Source organism: Mesoplodon densirostris, chromosome 18, assembly GCF_025265405.1.
Source record: "Mesoplodon densirostris isolate mMesDen1 chromosome 18, mMesDen1 primary haplotype, whole genome shotgun sequence".
Classification (NCBI taxonomy): Eukaryota; Metazoa; Chordata; class Mammalia; order Artiodactyla; family Ziphiidae; genus Mesoplodon; species Mesoplodon densirostris.
Genome location: NC_082678.1, coordinates 50,615,357 through 50,634,899, shown reverse-complemented (window position 1 = coordinate 50,634,899; position 19,543 = coordinate 50,615,357). Strand labels below are relative to the sequence as shown.

General features: G+C 46.9%; 1 protein-coding gene across 1 annotated transcript in view; it reads right to left on the bottom strand.

Annotated features, from left to right (window-relative positions):
* PHF12 (PHD finger protein 12) overlaps positions 1 to 18,355 on the bottom strand; it is a 39,917-nt gene extending 21,562 nt beyond the window's left edge. Inside the window, exons 1-2 of the mRNA XM_060081500.1 lie at positions 17,684 to 18,355; positions 16,854 to 17,035 (exon numbers count right to left, since the gene is read on the bottom strand). Coding sequence (XP_059937483.1) covers positions 16,854 to 17,035; positions 17,684 to 17,749 — 248 coding nt within the window. The 5' untranslated portion in view covers positions 17,750 to 18,355. The remainder of the gene's footprint in view (positions 1 to 16,853; positions 17,036 to 17,683) is intronic.
* Between the last annotated feature and the right edge of the window lie 1,188 nt (positions 18,356 to 19,543).

The following is a 19,543-nucleotide window of genomic DNA, read 5'->3' as shown; positions in this document are numbered from 1 at the left end:
TTCAAGCTCCTCAGTACTGCAGGCCAGAACCCTGTCCCTTCCCCAGCTCCATCAGTCTGGTGGCTCCCTACACAGTCCACACTGTTTCTCAACCCTTTCTCTGCTCATTCTCATTCTCTGCTACCCACAACCACAAAAGCTGAGCCTCCCCCCACTCCTTCACCTGGTGAACGCCTTATCTTTTGGAGCTCAAGTCAGGCACTATCTCCGGGAAGACTCCTCTGACAGGCCCTGATTCCCTATAGCACTTCTGTGCCGTACTACAGTGAAATATTTATGTACCCGAATCTCCTTCTCTGCCTCATTTACCTCTGTATCTCTACACTGCATTATGCCTGGCACACAGTAGGTACTCAATAAAGCTTTAAAGAACTGGGGAACACTAAAAGAATGGGCTTCTAAGAAGTGAATGTAACCCCCTCTGCCCAAGTCATGAGGCAAGGCAATGTGGATGTGCAGACACTTGTTTTGGTGGTTAAATCACACATGAAATTACTTATGTTTTCAATAAGAAGACATCAAAGTCCATACTTGCAAGCTTGAACTTCATACCGTAACCTACTTAAACCCTCTATAAACAATTTGATTTCTCATTTCTCTCTCTTTTTTTTTTTAACACTTTATTGGAGTATAATTGCTTTACAATGGTGTGTTAGTTTCTGCTTTATAACAAAGTGAATCAGCTATACATATACATATATCCCCATATCTCTTCCCTCTTGCATCTCCCTCCCTCCCACCCTCCCTATCCCACCCCTCTAGGTGGTCACAAAGCACTGAGCTGATCTCCCTGTGCTATGAGGCTGCTTCCCACTAGCTATCTATTTTACGTTTGGTAGTGTATATATGTCCATGCCACTCTCTCACTTTGTCCCAGCTTACCCTTCCCCCTCCCCGTGTCCTCATCATTTCTCTTTCTTAACACAGGGGTAAAATGCTCAAAATCTGTATTAAGAGGCTCTCAAAAGTAGCTCCTGGTTGGTTTCTAAAGGATCACTTTCAGAGATACCACGTTGAAGAACAAACATTTCTCAGAATTGTAGATTATGGCCACAGGCTCCTCTTGTCTGCCCTAAAGTTCAGGCTGTGAGTTTAGGGAGCTGTGCAGGAAAGTCAGAGTGTTGTCTCCAGGATGAACACAGGACACAGAACATTTAAAAGAGTGAGGCCTTGTTGGGATTTTGCTGCTTTCTTAGAGACAGAACATGCATCTTGAAATAAATGTGAAAATATGGGGAGACTTCCCTGGTGGCACAGTGGCTAAGAATCCACCTGCCAATGCCGGGGACGTGGGTTCGAGCCCTGGTCTGGGAAGATCCCACAGGCCACGGAGCAACTAAGCCCGTGCGCCACAACTACTGAGCCCGTGTGTCACAACTACTGAAGCCCGCACACCTAGAGTCCATGTTCTGCAACAAGAAGCCTGCAATGAGAAGCCTGCGCACCCCAAGGAAGAGGAGCCCCCCGCCTGCCACAACTAGAGAAAACCCGCACAGCAATGAAGGCCCAACGCAGCCAAAAATTAGAAGGCAGTTTTTCAACTCAAACATCTAGAGGAAAAGGATTCATGAAATGACTCAAGGAAAGACAGGCTGCCATTGGGGTAATAAGCTCAGGAACTAGTTCTGGAAGATGTTGTTCTGCAAACAGACTAATTTTGTTCCATATGAGAAATACTGTCAACAGAGAAAGGATTCCAGGGAGAAAGGAGATTGTGCAGCCTCGGGGTACTCACATACACATCCTGAGGACTTCCCCACCTCACCCACCCATCTTAAAGCTCCTTCCCCCCCATGTTCTCATAAGTTAAGTATGAACTTCAAAACAATTATATGCATGCCAGAATCTTTAAATCATGATATGCCTGTCAAGAAAAACATGGCTCTGTTCCAGCTCCCTCTCATCCCCATATATCAATGAAGACAGGGTACTGAGAGCCATCCTCTACAAAAGGAAATCATTAAAAGTTAAAAGTCAGGTAGTGCTGAAATGATCAGTTTCTGCTGCTCAGCAGTAAAAACCATGAAAACACTGTAATGAGCCAGTGCTGCTTGTAAAGGCATCAATATGCTTCCTAATCGCTAAAGCTTAGAAATAGCAGAGTGATAACTCATTTTACAACTAGTCTATTACAGCTCACAAAGTGTATTCACAGATGCTCTTACTTGATCTTCACCATCATACTGTGAAAATTAATTCTTGCTCCCATCATACAGGTATCTCTAAACGGACTTATCGAAAGCCATGGAGTCAGAAAGCAGAATTAGAACCAAAATCAGCTTCCTGGTTCTTCCAAATCTTGAGCCCAATCTGATTTCTAGGTAGTTCTCTTATTTCTAGGGAACACGGTGGAATATCCGTAACAGTATCTTCCTCAACCACAGGGTTGAGCATTCCCCTCTCCTTTAGTCAATATTTATTGAGTTCCCACTGCTTACTAACCAATGCCACACTGGAGGTACCATGCTAGAGGAAGGACACAAAGCAAACAAGTTATGATCTAACCCATCAAGAAACATGGCCTTTAGGGAGAGAGGACCAGAGTCATTCATCCACTCAAGCATTTACTGGACACTACGTTATGCTAGGCAATGTGCTAAGTGGTGATATTTCAGAAATGGTCCTTGCTCTCAGGGATCATAATGTGAAAAGGACAGTTGGTAATGAGACTACATATAATCCACTACAAACTGATTCTGATTCTTGCCATACAGACCTATACGAAACTCAACAGCTCATGGATGCCAGACTCAACACAGAGCCTCAGAACTTTGGTCTTTTGGTACCTGAAGGTGACGGTGGCCTTTCCCCTACTCTTTCCACATCTCGACTGCTATTCAGCAAATGGTAATTAAGCCAGTGATCCTTTAAAGATGGTGAAGTTAAGGATCTTGAGGTGTTCACGAGGAGACTATAGTTTTAGAAGAAGGTATAGTTCTGTATTTTGAAAACCTACCTGATGAAAGGAGGGTTCTGGGAGTGGAGACATTTCCCTGGGAACAGAGACTAAAGTCCACCTAGCACACAATATTATTTGAACCTTTAGATTCCTTCTGAGAACTGTCTACGTCCTGGGAAGGAAGGTGAGCCCTGGAAGAGTCATTTTCTGTATGTGAGCTGGCTTGTCTTGGAAAACTGGTAGCTCTTTAGCCAACAGGCCAAGGGCCTTTATTTTATTTTCTGATTTCAAAAGAATATGGCCTGCGGTGCTGCGAGACAGGCACCCTTCTCCACGGCAGAGAAGAGAGTGCCCTGTGAGCACGGCGCTCATGCAGAATATCTTCCCATCTTCACGGCTATGGATGTTTCCTTCCAGATCGTTTGTTACAAAGCCCTGGCCTGCAATTCCTGGCCAGAAAGTGACTGTTCACTGCTCTCCAACTTGTTATTTATTTTAACCACTACCTGATCTTGAAGACACTGTTAGCTATAAAATAATTCATAACAACAGAGCTCTAAATCTTCAGAGATTGTACAACTGAAGCGTATGCGTCTCAGAGTTTGGTGTGGCTCTCTGTGAGGGCTGAGAGGGCCTATAAACTGTTAACAGTAATATCTGCACACAAACCAATTAAAAAGCTGGACAAAGACATGAATTTTTTCAAACTAAAACTACTAAAGCCAACCTCTGCAGCGGGACTCTAGCATCTGAACTTCCATACACAAATCCAAATGATGCATTTCTGTTGCTGAAGAGGGTGTCTAGATTGGTCTATTTCTGGAGCCATCGAAGAGAAAACCACAAACATACACCCCTCAGCTAACTGTAATGCCTGCACTGACAGACCTCTCCGTGTCAAAGATTCAAAGCCCAGAGCCAGATGATCCCAACTTACAGCCCAAGGACAGAGCCTAGTCTTCATTTAGAATGCCTCTTTCATTCACTAATGAGGCTGCAGGTGGAAGATATTGGTAGTTGTCATGGTTCTTGGCTCTCTAATTAAGAGGATCTATTTCAAGTCATATACCAGTGTGGTTGATCGGAGTCTAACCTCACTCATCTCCCTCGCCTATTAATATATGTGAACCTGCACGACATTTACTTCAGATTTAGTCGCCACCAGTGGGACCTGTTGCTCCATAGCTCTGTGTTAATTATCCACCCAGCACAAGCAGTTTTTCAATATGGAACTGGAAGAGAGAAGGGGGAGGGGAACAAAAGAACAAAGGGAGGAGGGGAGAGGTGAAGGGAGACAGAAGCAGAAAAGACTGCCTTTTATTTCAGAGACCTATTTTTTACATTACAACACGCAGATAAAAATGGTGTTGGGCTCTGGACTTTTTTTTTTTTTTTAATATGTTGTTACTGATGTATGGCTTGCAACTGTCCATCCAGCCAAGCAACATTGACATTTTAAAACTTGAGCCAAAGGCAGCCGGAGAGACATGAAAATATCACTTAACCAAATCATAAGCTTTGGTGTACGTCTTAGGACAAGAGGAAGCAAGTGGATGAAAAATACTTAAGAAAGAACACACTCCATTTTCTCTTCCTGGACTGACAAAAATATTCTATTTAACACAAACACTTAACAGGAACACTGTGCAAACAGCATGTCTGCACACAATATACCAACAACAGCCTCCCACTCAGGTTCTCTTCTAAAAGAGGTCAGTCAAATGACCCTGGTTAGGGTCCCTCCTGTCAGAACCCGTCATTCTCCAAGAATCAGAAGCTCTCTAGCTACATAAACAGTCATTTCAGTTGAAATAAAATATCAGACTAAGAAAGATTCTGCTGCCCGCCGCCCCGCATCATCTGTATGTCCCTCCCCGCCCCCTCTTTTTGGTGGTGGTGGGGTATTCAGCAAGCAAACAACGGCACTGAGCAGTTTTGATTTTTAATTTCACAGTTCATGGGTCTCATCCATCCATGTGAGGTCCACTACCACATAAAAATCCTGCATCTATATTTCACGGCATCATGTAAGATCAACTGCAGAAGACAATACATGCTCAGAACAAGCCTCCTCTCTCTCAGACTGGCCCTGCTACTCTCGGCCCGCTCAGGAAATGTGTTGGTACCAGTCAAAAGGGGAGCGAGGGTGATCGCTGACAGGACCACAACCATGTCCCAGCCTCCTAGCAGCCATCTTGATCTATAAAGGCATCTATCAGCACAGAAAACAAGCCTTTTATAAATTGAAATCAGCTTCTGTCCTGGAAAAGCTAAGAGGTGATGGGTAAAGTTTAATTTAACAATATCTTTTAAAACTTAAATTAAAAGCTATATTAATAATTCCCAAATTTAATGGTCTGTGTTTTGAGGGAACAAAATTTAATGAAATTTAAATGTCAGCAGCAATAGTAAGCTTTCTCTGGACACTTGTGTGGGCATCAGCTTTTCCCTTCACGGATGGCCTACCTTTCAAAGGAAGAGAAGAGGGTCATATTGAAGGATACTGGACAGATGAAAGCAGAGAGAAAGTTCATGGGGGTCCCTGAACCTTAATTTCTTACTCTCCTTTATCCCAGCTACTGACTCAAATACAGCTAATGCCACAAAGTACATAAAAAGTACAAGGGCTGCTGGTTCTTTCATGCAGAGCCTTAGTAGCTGTGTTAACAAGGAGGCCAATGAAGTGCCAGGCCATTACAAATGCCCTATTGAGAAACTTAGCTAGTTGCGTCACTTCCACAGGCATATAATCCTTTCAAACTAGCTGACTGTGCCCCCGAATTTTATTGCCTCCTATGTAGAGCTGGCTTGGGGCATCCTCCCAGTGAAGGACACCTGGAGAAGAGGGTTATAAGAAGTGCAGGGAAAGAAGGAGGGAGGGGAGAACACCAACAGTTATAACAGGTGTTTGCCTCTGCTAACTTCTCTACAAGCCAAGCCCGGTGTCACAGGACCTGATCTACCACTGGTTTGCCTATTCTTGCAATCCTGGCTTCTCTACAATGGAAAATGAGCTGGCTGCAAACATTTAAAAAATGGGCTTCATTCATTCACCTTATGATGGATGCTGGAGACCACCTATTTTAGAAAAGAATCAATATTCTGGCCTCAACAGTCACTTTCTTTTTTCTTTTTTTTTTTTGGCAACAAAGGATTTTATTTATTTATTTATTTTTAATTTTTTTTTTAAAACATCTTTATTGGAGTATAATTGCTCTACAACGTTGTGTTAGTTTCTGCTGTATAACAAAGTGAATCAGCTATACGTATACATACGTCCCCAACAGTCACTTTCTAATACTCCACTTTCTAATAATATTCCATTGGAAAGAACCAACAATTTTAACTGTGTATTCCATAAGAGTCTCAAAGGTATGGAAAACTGGGTACTGTTCCGTGGTCAAATTTTAGTGGGACTATCAAGAATAAGGAAATAGGCTATACTCTTCTTGTAGGCACAGCTCAGGGAATCTGGACCAGTTCACATCTTACAGATATTGGACCTAAAATTCTATAAAGGCTGGGAAAACTAAAAACAATAACATCTTAGGGAGAATATCTATTTGAAATCCAACTAAATGCAGAGAGCGGGTTTCTACCCAAGGCTCAGCTGCTTTTCCCTAAGGAGGATTTCTGCTTCATTTACTCTCCTCTGACAGGGTCTTCTAAAATAAAATGAAGGAGGAAGAATAATGTTACTGGGACTTCCCTGGTGGCGCAGTGGTTAAGAATCCTCCTGCCACACAGTGGTTGAGAATCTGCCTGCCAATGCATGGGACACGGGTTCAAGCCCTGGTCCGGGAGGATCCTACATGTCGCAGAGCAACTAAGCCCGTGCGCCACAGCTACTGAGCCCACGTGCCACAACTACTGAAGCCTGAGCGCCTGGAGCCCATGCTCTGCAACAAGAGAAGCCACCGCAATGAGAAGCCTGTGCACTGCAACCAAGAGTAGCCCCCCTTGCCGAAACTAGAGAAAGCCTGTGTACAGCAACGAAGACCCAACGCAGCCAAAAATAAATAAATTAAATTTAAAAAAAAGAATCCGCCTGCCAGTGCAGGGGACACGGGTTCCTGGCCCAGGAAGATCCCACATGCCGCGGAGCAACTAAGCCCGTGTGCCACAACTACTGAAGCCCGCGTGCCTAGAGCCCGTGCTCCGCAACAAGAGAAGCCACCACAATGAGAAGCCCGCACACCGCAAGGAAGAGCAGCCCCCGCTCGCTGCAACTAGAGAAAGCCCATGTGCAGCAATGAAGACCCAACGCAAACAAAAATTTTAAAAAATAAAGAATAATGTTACTATTTGGGCCAAAACAGCACAGGACTTATTCCCCTCTTCTTTTACCCTTACCCTTGCCCCTCCCCCAATTTTACTCAGAAACCTCAAAGCTCCCCACCCTGCATGACTGAAGTAATCTCCTGGGCACACTGTCAAACTGTGCTGTCGTGGTTTGATGCCACAGCTAAGTGCAGACTTGGGCTTCTGAAGCCTTCCAGTTATACCCCTGGTGACCTATTTAGGAGTTGAACATACTTGTCAGAGACAGAGTGCCATGATTTTTCCCTTCGGCCCACTTTTCTCTCAGATGGTCCCTAACCAAAGAACAATCACCCTAAGGGCCTGAATGTGTGCACACAAATGGTAAGATTTGTGGAAAGCTTGTATACAGCAAGCATACAAGCCTTGCACATGAGCTCTTTCCTGTAACTTAAATAACCTGCAGACACTTTTCTTACTATACAGCTTCCTACAACACCACAAACTGCAGCCTGAAGTCAAAGATGTCTGATATCATGGAATCAGGCGTCGGAATTGCTTTGAGTTAGAGTGGCTAAGTATCATCTACACCAGGCAAAACCAAGAGGACTACCAAGGAGGGATAAAGCAAAACAATGTTTCTCAATAAAGGTCAAAATTAGTGACATAGTTCTCCCTACATTTAAGATGCTCTTTCAAAAAAATGGCAAGCAAGATCAAGGAAAGTTAAATATAGCCAACCCGTGTATAGAACTATGAAAAGTTACAGGTTTAGACACATTTAATGAGATTTATGACGTATAATTTTCAATGTATTTTGACCAATAATTGATGATTGTTAATGGAAAAAGTTCACCACAGAGTTTCCCTCTAATGTTTCCAGAGCTTTGTTAAAACCAAGAAGCAGTAGAGGGGCTTCCCTGGTGGCGCAGCGGTTAAGAATCCGCCTGCCAATGCAGGGGACACGGGTTCGAGCCCTGGTCCGGGAAGATCCCACATGCCGCAGAGCAACTAAGCCCGTGTGCCCATGAGCCACAACTACTGAGCCCACGTGTTGCAACTACTGAAGCCCGTGCACCTAGATCCCGTGGTCTGCAGCAAGAGAAGCCACTGCAATGAGAAGCCTGCGCACCACAACGAAGAGTAGCCCCTGCTCGTCGCAACTAGAGAAAGCCCGTGCACAGCAAGGAAGACCCAAAGCAGCCAAAAAAAAAAAAAGAATCAGTAGAACTCTACCTGAGGGTTCAGTGAACATGGGAATTAAAAAGCTCACAGCTCATCACAGGAGTCCATGGCTGGTGGAAAGAACAGGAGTAGCTCCACATTGCCCAGTTTTGTAATGCAGAGACTTTTCTAAACTCACTCGAAGTTTCGTGCACTTCATTAGCTTCTCTGCTCTGCTCTTTGCACAAATGCAGACAGGAAGAAACAATATCCAACAACCCTCTGAGGATCACAGCTGGATAAAAGACTATAAATGTGCTTGTGCTGCCAGAAACAGGTTTCCACCCTAGAATTCAACCTTGCTAGTAATTCTGAGAGGTACCCCCACCCCTGCCTGGCCTGGAGGTAAAGTGATGTCTTTGGGCTACAGTTAAACTCAAACCCCACAGAGAGTCCTCTCCTGCTCACTTGAGCTTATTTCAAAAAGAGCCTCATGCAGAGCCCCAATCAGTGGGAAAGACTAACGCTAGGTTCAGGCACTGAGTCCCCGCCACCTGCCTCCCCCGCCCTGCTATTACTAAGTCTTTTGTCCTTTCAAGACCGGGAAACATTTCCTGGGAGATACCCTGTACAATTTGTCAGAAAACAGGAGAAGGGCAAAGATTAAACACCAAAGCTACTAACATACAGAAAAGCAAATGTAATTAGGGAGAAAGGAATAGTCACCGTGTGTTTGTGTTAACAAAGGTACCATCCACTTCGAAGAACCCAGACATCATTTCTGTTCCCCAACCAGTGTTTATCTTTGCACGTCTCTCATTTGTAATACCACTAAGAATTACGCAGCAATGAGCAGAGGAAATGGGTCAGTCTCTGGCTTTCAAGTAGTTTAATGAGCATTTAGTACAGGATTGCAGAAGAGAAAGGAGTAGTTCTTTGAATGAGCGAGTCAAGTTTTTCTTTACTTAGAAAATTTCATCAATCTGCAAGGTGTACTTGGAATTTGCTTATTGTGAATTCAGCAACAGCTGTATGTAACAGCCAAGTTCCTTTTTACTGATGGGTCCAATCAATGGTTTCTTCTTTTGTCAGTGCCCATTATACCCCTCAGTGTCTTTTGCCTCCCACACAAAACTTCTTCTTTACTCTTATTTGCTGAGACTAGATTTAGAAATAATTAAAGGCTTAAAGGATGAGGATTTTGATATCTGTAAGTGGCAGGCAGAAAAAAGAGTCACCTTCTTATTCTTCTTAACTGTTGTTGAGTCATGGGAAAAGCAGTCAGCTAGCGACCTGTGCATGCGTCCTGGGCATGGTGACAAATCTGCAACACCAAAGTGCCTTTCTGAAATTTGGTCTAGGACTTGCACTGAATACAATGTCCTCCTCTTTCAGGAAACTGGCAGGGGGACAGCTGTACTCCTGTCCTGTCTCTTGGGAGGCTAGCATTATGCAGAGGTGCTCTTATAAGTGTCACTCATTGAATGGCAATGCAGCTGGCCATGTTGTACTCCCTGGGGACTTTAAGTCAAAGGAAGAGCACAGTGGAGGTGGGAAAACAAACTTTTTTTTTCCTGCTCTGGTGACTTAAAACTCTGGCACCTTAAAACAAAAATCCAGGGACTTCCTTGGTGGTTCAGTGGTTAAGAATCCGTCTTCCAGTGCAGGGGACATGGGTTCAATCCCTGGTCAGGGAACTGGGATCCCACATGCCACATGCAACTAAGCCCTCAGGCTGCAACTACTGAGCCCACAACGAAGAGCCTGCGCGCCGCAATGAACACCCAGCGCAGCCAAAGATAAAAAGCAAAAACAAACAAACAAAAAACCCCCAGAAAACAAGAATGCATTTCCAGGAGCCTGTGCTGCATTATCATAGTAAATGCCATCATAACCTCAACCAGAATTTTCCACCAGATTGGTCTGCTTAACTACACACCCAAGGAACTGTTGTGTATGCGCTGGGGGTGGGACAAGAAAGTTCAGAGATGGATTTCAGTACTCTACTCATAACTCAAAGCAAACAACATTCAGCTTCATCTATTTTCTATCGTCATATCACTTGTAGAAGAAAAAATATACCCATTTCTGTTAAGAAGCAGGACACCTGCATTTCTAGGGAGCATCAAAGCAGACGGTTTCTTATTATAAGCTATATAAAACCTTCAAGCAAATATTCTCTGCATGCCACCTCCCTATTTACTGCTATCTGGGCTTACATAAAGACACGTATAAATAGGTGAGTTCACTGCACTGTTCGAACAACTTTTTGTTCTTGTTCACCGGGATCAAAAGCTCATTAACTGATCCGTAGTTATTTCCACCCCAAGCAGTTACCAATCAAACTGAGGTGATTAAAATCTTCCTCCTTAAACCAGGAACCAGGGGCCTCTAAGTATGAGAAGTGCATATACACAGAAATTTTCTGTTGTGGCTGGTGGGAGCCAGGTGGGCATCCTGCCTTAGGGCAGGTGGTGGATTTTTTATACTTCCTCTAGGGTAACTTCTTTGCTAAGAGGGCTCACCCAGAAAAGCTGAAATAGCAACATACCAAATCATCATAAGGTTCCCTCCACTGAGACACATCATCTTGACTGAGTTCACAGAAGAAATCCTTTACTTACTGTCATTACATAGACAATATAGGCATAGACATTCGAGTGTGCTTAAATCAACCATCTTTTTCTAGGTAAGACTAAAAATTAAAAAATAAAAAGATAGGGGAAGTGAAAAGACAACCCACAGAATGGGAGAAAAGACTTGCAAATCATCTGTCTGACAAGGGACTTGCATCTAGAATATATAAAGAACTTTTACAACTCAATAATAAAAAACCAGGGCTTCCCTGGTGGCGCAGTGGTTGAGAGTCTGCCTGCCGATGCAGGGGACACGGGTTCGTGCCCCAGTCCGGGGGGATCCCACGTGCCGCGGAGCAGCTGGGTCCGTGAGCCATGGCCACTGAGCCTGCGCATCCGGAGCCTGTGCTCCACAACGGGAGAGGCCACAACAGTGAGAGGCCCGCGTACCGAAAAATAAAAAATAAAAAACCAAATAAGCTGATAAAAATTGGACAAAGGATCTGAATAGACATTTCTCCAAGAAAATACACAAATGGCCAAGAAGCACATGAAAAGATGTTCAGTGTCGTTAGCCACCAGGCAAGTGCAAATCAAAACTACAATGAGATAGCACTTCATAGCCATAGGATGGCTTTAATCAAGAGGACAGGTAATAGCAAGTACTGGAAAGGATGTGGAGAAACGGGAATGCTCATACACTGCCGGTGGGAATGTAAAATGATGCAGCCGCTTTGGAAAATAGTCTGGCAGTTCTTCATAGGTTAAATGTAAGAGTTACCATATGACCCAGTGATTTCACTCCTGGGTATATACCTAAGAGAAATGAAAACAGATATCCACACAAAAACTTGCACACAAGTATTCACAGCATGATTATTCACAACAGCAAAAAGAAGAAACAACCCAAATACCCATCAACTGATGAATGGACTACAAAAATATGGTATAGCCATACACAGAATAGTATTCAGCCATAAAAAGGAATGAAGCAACAACAAATCCTAGAAGGATGAACCTGGAAAACTCACTGAGCCCTTTTGAGTAACACTTGTACTTTCACTCAGAGCTTAATAAAAAACAGTGTTTCATTCAACACAGAGTAGAGGCAATTTGAATTCCTTTTCAGTTCAAATCAGGTAATTTATTTGTCTTTATGATTTGGCTTTAAAAAAATTCTCTTGGAAACACACTTGATTAAGAATTTTAAAAAGACCAACATGAATCTCATCTCCAGATTAAAATGAAGGCTGTACCTAAATATGGCTTTTGCACATTTAAACATGTAAAAAAACACACAACTCATTTACCAAGGCCCCAAACAGCCCTAATGTACTAGTGGAGCCCATCTGTAAAGTACTTTGAGAGCCTTAAGGAACAGCAGGAGATTGATGAGATTATAACTGCATCCTACCTTTCACTGAGTATGGTAATTAATTTTGGGACAAGCCCGAGAAATGAAAAATTTCCTACAACAGTACCACTAAGTACTTGCCTTAAATTACACAAAAACTGTTACCTCTGCAAAGTATTACCTCTCTTTCCGGTTTTAATATTTCTGACGCTTCCTTTCTCAACCAAAGCCATCTGGGTCACAAACATTTTGTGAGTAAACGACTCATACCAAGTATTAGTCTTATAGTTTTAAACAGCGATTATCCCTTATCTTTGAACTAAAGCACTCATTTCATAAAAATTGGCCCCGGAACCCCACATTAATTTGATGAAGCATGCATGTGAAATTGAGTTAAAGTTAAATGTTACTAGACCCTCCCTGTTTGAGTGGACCATTTAAAAACAATACTACACACCCAGATTCCCACACAACACAGCAAATGCAAAAATAAATAAAATACACACAAAACCAAATTCGGTTTGTTTATTGTTGAGTTATTTTACTCTTGAGGGGCAGAGAGAAGGGAGGGAGTCCAGATGCTGTCACCTCCAGTTCTTCAGTGCCAGGCTTCCAAGCACTTGGAATGTCAGAAACAAAAGATGTATGAGATCATGTTAAAACACATATATTTTAATTCACCACTTGCCTGATACTATTCTAATGACGAGCTAATAAACACAGCAAAATCAGAAAAATCACCTCCTTAAAAGTTCAAACAGTATAGATTTTCTGCAAGGCAGTTTTCTACTGTGTGTGTGAAACCTTTCTTGTTATGACTCACTGAAAATTAAATATGCAAAACTCCAAGCTGAGCTTAGTTTTGCCTGTGCACAGAGACCTTTTTACTCTCATTCTTCGAAAACCTCATTTTGGATCATGCTGCCAACACCAGAGAGAGGAAAGCCGGCCAACAATTCCAAATATAACATGCGGAGGCAAATGCTACAGAGATCTGTCTGACGGGAAGCGACCATGCTGAGGTCTGCTGAGGTAGATGCACTTCTCAACCAGACCGTTCTGGTCCCTCAGACTGTTTGGAGCAAAATGCAATCAGAGGAAACCATCCAGGTTCCAGTCAGCCTCATTACCGATGCCTATGGTATTCACTTTATCAGTGAGAACAATCCTATCCATCTCAAACGGAAAGATGGGTCACTGGCAACCAGAGCTCCACCAGTTAGTCTAATTTTTTTTTTTTAAGGCCAATTTTTAGAGACCAGTCCATGGAGATCAGTTATTTTCGGAAAGCTCAACTCATGGCACGACAATTATGATAAAGGTCAGGTTCCCCAGGGAACACTTAAAAACATCTCTTCCTAATTCTCTAGGAGCAGGTTTAGTAACCCCTAACCCCACTCTGAATAATTGATAAACCAGTTAAACTTGGATAAAATGATTATACTATCACTTAAACAAATATGAAGACATCAGCTCCTCAAGTTTAATTCTTCAGTGAGTTCATGGTACTGAGCACAGGACAATTCATTCCCTCATCCAGAAGATCATCAGAGAAAAACCAGAAATAGGGCTCCCAGTCTAACTGGGAAGAAAGGACTGTTCCTCATACAGAGCCCTGGTCCCTGAGATAAGGCAAGACAATTAATACAGCTTATGTGACCAGTCATTTCCTCCAGTAGATTATCTTAGGAAAAATCCCCTGTGGTTCTGGCCATGTCACTAAGCCCAGGAGGTAAAGCTTGCCTAGAATCACTTCGGGAGCATTTTATTTTACTAGATGCTCTTCACTGGGAGGCAAGCTGGCAAGGTCACCAGAGGCTGAAAGAAGACTTGTCTCACAGAATTTTGAATGGAGACCCACAGCAGCACTGCAATTATGACCTACAGGTTTGCAAAACGCCATCTTCACTTTTGAACATTCTGTACGTAAGGAAGATTATCATTACTATGCTTACCTAAATAATCCAGTCTTAGTCAGTTAAAAAGGGAAGCAAGAGAAAATATAGTCACACCTCCTAACCTCACTCCCACATGACACAAATAAACAATAACGGGACAAATTACCACGAGTACACCCAGGAATCAAACTTTTCTGACACCATTAAGTGCTTGACCTAACTACTCGGGTTGAGATGGTTAATGAAATACTTCACTTGGGCTAGAAAGAGTGTGGGGTAGGAGGCAGGAAAGTGGGGTAAGCCTCACTTGAAAGAAGGGTTCCTGCCTTTGTACCAATATCTGCAACGTTTTGTGATTTATAGAACTACCCAGCTAAGTCAGTGGTACATTCAGCACTGGCATCTTCAAAGAGGGAACTGGAGATGCGAAACAAGCTCTGCCTCATTTACTAGGATCCGCAAAGCTCTGATGACCAGTTCCCATTCATGGTCTTAAAAAAAAGTAGTCAATGAAATAAATGCAGTCTGAATCTCACTAACAGCTAGAAACCCCTCCCTCTCTCCTACCAGCTAAAGTAGAACTGTTAATTGTTACAATTTGACAAGACTTGAACTCATCAAATTCAAAGATTCAGGGGTTAGGTTTTATAGTTTGAAAGCCCAATCTCAGGCAAAACAGCACACTTTTTCTATGCCTGAAGTTTCTAATAAACAATTTCAGCTTTATTAAACAAACAATAATAAGGAGCTTACAAAATTCTCACTCAGTATGGGAATCACCATTCTTGGTTAACGGTAACTTCATTCTACAGGTAAAACATTAACCCACATTTTAAATCAAGAAGTCTACAATTCAGTCAGTATGTATCAAACAAGCACAATAAAAAAAGCATAAGCAAGACGGAATAACTGGTAAGCAACACAACGCATCCAGGTACAAATCTCTTCTGTGCTCAAGAACAGCACAGGAAACTTGACAGGAGATTTTTTTTTCCAGGTGGATTACACCTTATACCAACAGGAAGCAAAGGTTAAAAACCACAGAACCTTACTGCTGGTATTAGTCACTTCACAATAAAAATTTTAAAGCCATTGGCAAAGCTTCCTCCAGGATAATCATTTTTGTCCCTGCAACATTACAAGCCAAGATGGGGTGCTCTCCTGGGCAAAGGAATCTTGGGAATGATAATGGGAGCTTCCTACAAAACTTCTGACCACAGACTTAATTTGCCCAGTATCAGTCATCTGTCTAATAAGTGTTCTAAAACCTGCAATTAGTACAAATATACAGTGGGCACTATTCCACCAACCGAGAAACGGAATGTGAATGGAACTGTGTAGAGAGCTTAAGGAAAACCTCACTTTTTTTTTTTTTTTTTTTTTTTAAAAACAGAGGGCTAAAAAAGGCAACATCAAAAACGGGTGGGAACAAACAGAACAGCCCCTCTCCTTCCCGCTCTCTCCAGCCATCTCCTCTCATAAACGTCTGCCTCAGTCAACTGTTGCTGAACAGAACAAGCCCCATCAGAACAAGATGCAATCGGGGTCCCGGCGCAGATGTGGTATTTTTGTGGAGGGCAGAGGTGATTTCTCCAGGCAGAACCTGGAGTTTAAACTCTTCTTGGCCGGATTGTTCTGGGCTGAGCTGCAGAGGAGGATCAAGCAGCGGGCGACCAACCCTGGTCCCTCCCTCCCTCTTCGGTCTCTCCCCTCCCCTCGCGTTCAGTAAGCGTCGCGGGGTTGGGGCGGGGTGGGGGGGAAGCGCACAGCTTTTTTGCTCAGGTCCTTAAAAATGCCCTCGCGGAGCCACCACACACAATCCTAACCCCGGCAGCAAAGAATTCTGCAGCGAAGGGTTCGCCGATCCCGAGCGGAGAAGTGAAATCGGCGCCCAATGGCAATTTTAATTGTCTAACCCGGCCCGATTTCCCAAGAGGCGGCAGCGCGGGGAGGGGAGGGAAGAGGGAGGCAGCTCCGACAGGCAACAGGGGGCAAGCGGCGGCAGAGAAAGGGGACTAAAGCGGCAAGATCCCAGCCCCGGCCCCCGAGGAGCTTCCGCAGAAAGGACCCCGAGGCAACCCCCACCGTTCCCCGGGAGACGTTTGCAAATCATATATGCAGCCAAAATGGCGCTGAGAATAAAAATATAATTTAAAGGCAGGTCGCCATATTGTAAACAGAGAGGCAGAGAGAAGAGGCGGACTCGAGAGACACCCTCCATGATTTCTTCCACAGCCGGGAGCGCCCGGGCGCCGGGTCCCGCGGGTCTGGACCAGGGCAGCTCCGGCCGCCGAGGGCTCCGCGCACCCACTGCGAGGACAGCCCAGCCAGGCAGCAGCCCGAGGGCGGCAGACGCGCGGGGAGGCGAGCGGCGCAGGGCCCGGAGCTCCTCCCCTTCCTCCCCGCCACCGTCGGCCGTGCCCCACCGGCTCCGTCCCGGCTCCTCAGCGACTTCCAATCCCAGATGGGGCTCTCCTCACCCCTCCCAACCCCCACCTCGGGGTCCGGACCCACAGCTGCTCCTCCACCCCAAAACGGCCGGATCCGGGCAGCACCTGGGGGCGGGGAGGCGCTGGCCCCAGCGGCTGCAGAAAGCTAGCGGCTGCAAGCGCCCGTTATTTCGGCAGCCACGGGTAGGCCGGGTGAAGGAATGTTCCGAGAAGGGTCCGCCAAGGGGCTCCGGAGGGGTCCCCAGACCTTACCAGCACTGGAGATGGAAGGCGGCCGGGCAGTGGTCACAGCACAGGAGATCCCCACCTTCTTTGCAGCTATCGCAGCTGTCGTGGTTGGTGGCCCTGCCGCTTCGCCGGGGCTCCTTCTCAGGCTTCCGACTCCGCTTTTCTGCCTCGTCCGTCTTGGGGGGAGCCAGCAGAGCTTGGATTTGCTGCACACACATACAAATGGCGTGTGTGCACACTCGGAGGTCCCGGGCGGTCCGTCGCCCCCCCGGCGCGGCTTCTCCGTCACCCACCCCTCTCCCCCCTTTTGTCCTTCTTCCTCCCATCCAGCCTGCTCCCAGAACCTCTCAGCCCCCGGAACCAGGGGGAGCCCAACCTAACCGCGTTCCTGCAGCACAACAACGAGAACGGCTTCTTCCAAATGGGGAGGATCAGAGTAGGGGGATGGGGAGAGGGTGCGCGGTTCCCTTCTCGCCACTTCCTTGTATGGACAGTGGGGGACTCCAAAGCCAGGCTCGGGAGAGGCCTGAAGCCCAGTACCCGGACGTGCTGGGGGAAGCACAAAGGGGCCGACAAGAAGGGGGTGGGGAGGCCCGCCGGTGCAACGAGATGGAGTGGGTTGGCGCCTCGGGAGAGCGAATCGAGGGCGGCGGGTAGGTGAAACTGCTGCAAACGTCCTCGGCGGTTGAGCGTAGCCCCCCGAGTTGCAAAGATGGGAGGGAGAGTCTGGGTGAGGAAGAGCCCCCCCCTCCCCCGGCCCTCTTGCGCTGCGAGCTCAGGGCCGGCTTTGTGGGGCGGAGGGCGGAGGTTCCCTCCCGGCGCTGGGGGAAGGGGATGAGGAGGGCCACTCTTACCTCCATCAGCCCCCCCGACGTGTCCAAGTCGTACACGATCGTCTTGGTCTCCATTTTCTCCCACATTCATCCACCTCCCGGGCTGGGCGCTCTCGGCTCCGGCCCCCCCAACCCCGGGGGGAGGGGGGAAACGGGGGGAGGGGGTGCTCCTGACCCCGGCCCCCCTTCTTTTTTCCAAACACGGGTCCCGACTTCCTCGCCCTGGCACCCCCCCACCCCCCGGCCCCCAGTCCCCGGGACGGCAGCGTCCTCCCCACGGGCCGTGAGGGGGGAGCGGCCCCTCAGCCCCGGCCCGGCGTCTGGCTGCACGGTGGGTCCCGGCTCCGGGAGTCAGGCCTCGGCGGGGCCTAGTCCCACAGGCTAAAGCCGGTGCTGGCGACCGCTGGTCCGGCCGGGAAAGCTGGCGGGCGCTGCCATCCCGGGGTTGGGGGGATTGGAGTGGGGGTGAGAGGTTAGGTGAGGTTGTGGTACGTGAGGTGACTGCGGGGAGGGTGATGGGGGGTGGTCCCCGGACTCCGCCTCTCGCCGCCGCCGCCGTCTGCGTCCCGGCTGCCGCGCACTTGGCGCAAACTTACCGCGAGCGCCCGCAAAGCCACCCGCGCAGGCGCCCCGGGATCGCCGCTCGCCGCGCGCAACCGCAGTGACAGCCGGCGGCCGGGCTCCCGCGCAGCCGCAGTGAGGGGGTACCCCCCAGCGCGCAGCCGCGCTGGCATTCATCTGGAGAGCCGAAGCCCCGCCTTTCTGCCCTGCGCCAGCGTACTGAGAGAAAAGGGCGGGACTTGAGGTCTCGCGCAGGCGCCTGGGAGAGCTCCTAAGGGTCATAGCGCAGCCGCAGGAACATGGGGATTCTTCATCCATTGGTGTTTGAGTATAGACCAAGACTACTCTGTTCCCGCGCAGGCGTGTTGAGGATGCTCCCCTCCCGCCCCACAGCAACACAGCCGGCTCCGCGCAGGCGTATTGTCCCCTGCAGGCCCTAACAAGAATGCTTCTCCTTTCGCCATTTTGGTAGTGGGATATAAACCACCGTGTCCTTGGAGCCCTCAGGCATGAACAGAAAGGAGCAAAGTGTGGTGTTGGCTAAAGCTGGTAGGCTGTCGGTGACAGCAAATACTCCTAGGGGTGTTGTACTGGACTCTTTGGTTCCAGCGTCAGGTGTGGCTGGACCAGGCGCCATATTGGTAAAGAGAAAAGAAAAGCCATCGCCACGGAAAACGATGCTTTTGGTGTCGGGTTGGATGGCTACTGTTCTCTCTTCCCTCCCGCTCCCAGCAGTAAATTTGAGCCTGAGCATTCCTGCCTTTCATGGTGATGAAAGGAGAGGTCAACCTGCCCGTTACTACCCTCTCTTGATCACTGTCCCTGAGAATTGCTTTCCAAGAGGAAGCCAAAAGCGAAGAGTTCGTAATGCTGACAACGCCCAGCTACCTGCCTACAGTGGACTTCAACTCCCAGTTTGCAATGCGCAAAGGGTCCAAAGGGCGAACGGGAGCGCATTGCATCCTGGGGGCAAGAATCGCGATGGCGCTGGTGGGTTATGGGGGCCGTAGTTCCGTGTGCATGCGATGCAGTGGACGGTAGCACGGACTCGGGGAAGAGTGATTTGCCTGCCGGAAAGAGATACTTTTCAGAGCTGCCGTGCTGCATGCTGGGATTTGTTGTCTGAAAGGCCTCACCTCGAATTCTGGGCGGGGCTTCACCGTGTCCACGGCGCCCGCCCCTGCCCTTGGTACCATCTTCAGAGACTGCCAGTTATTTCTGCCTGACTGTAGATGAAGCGGTGGAGAAGGGAGTGGCATCATTGTGCCTGACACCAGGCGTTTAGTTGGCGTTGTTACCAGGTAGCTAGCTGTGTCCTGG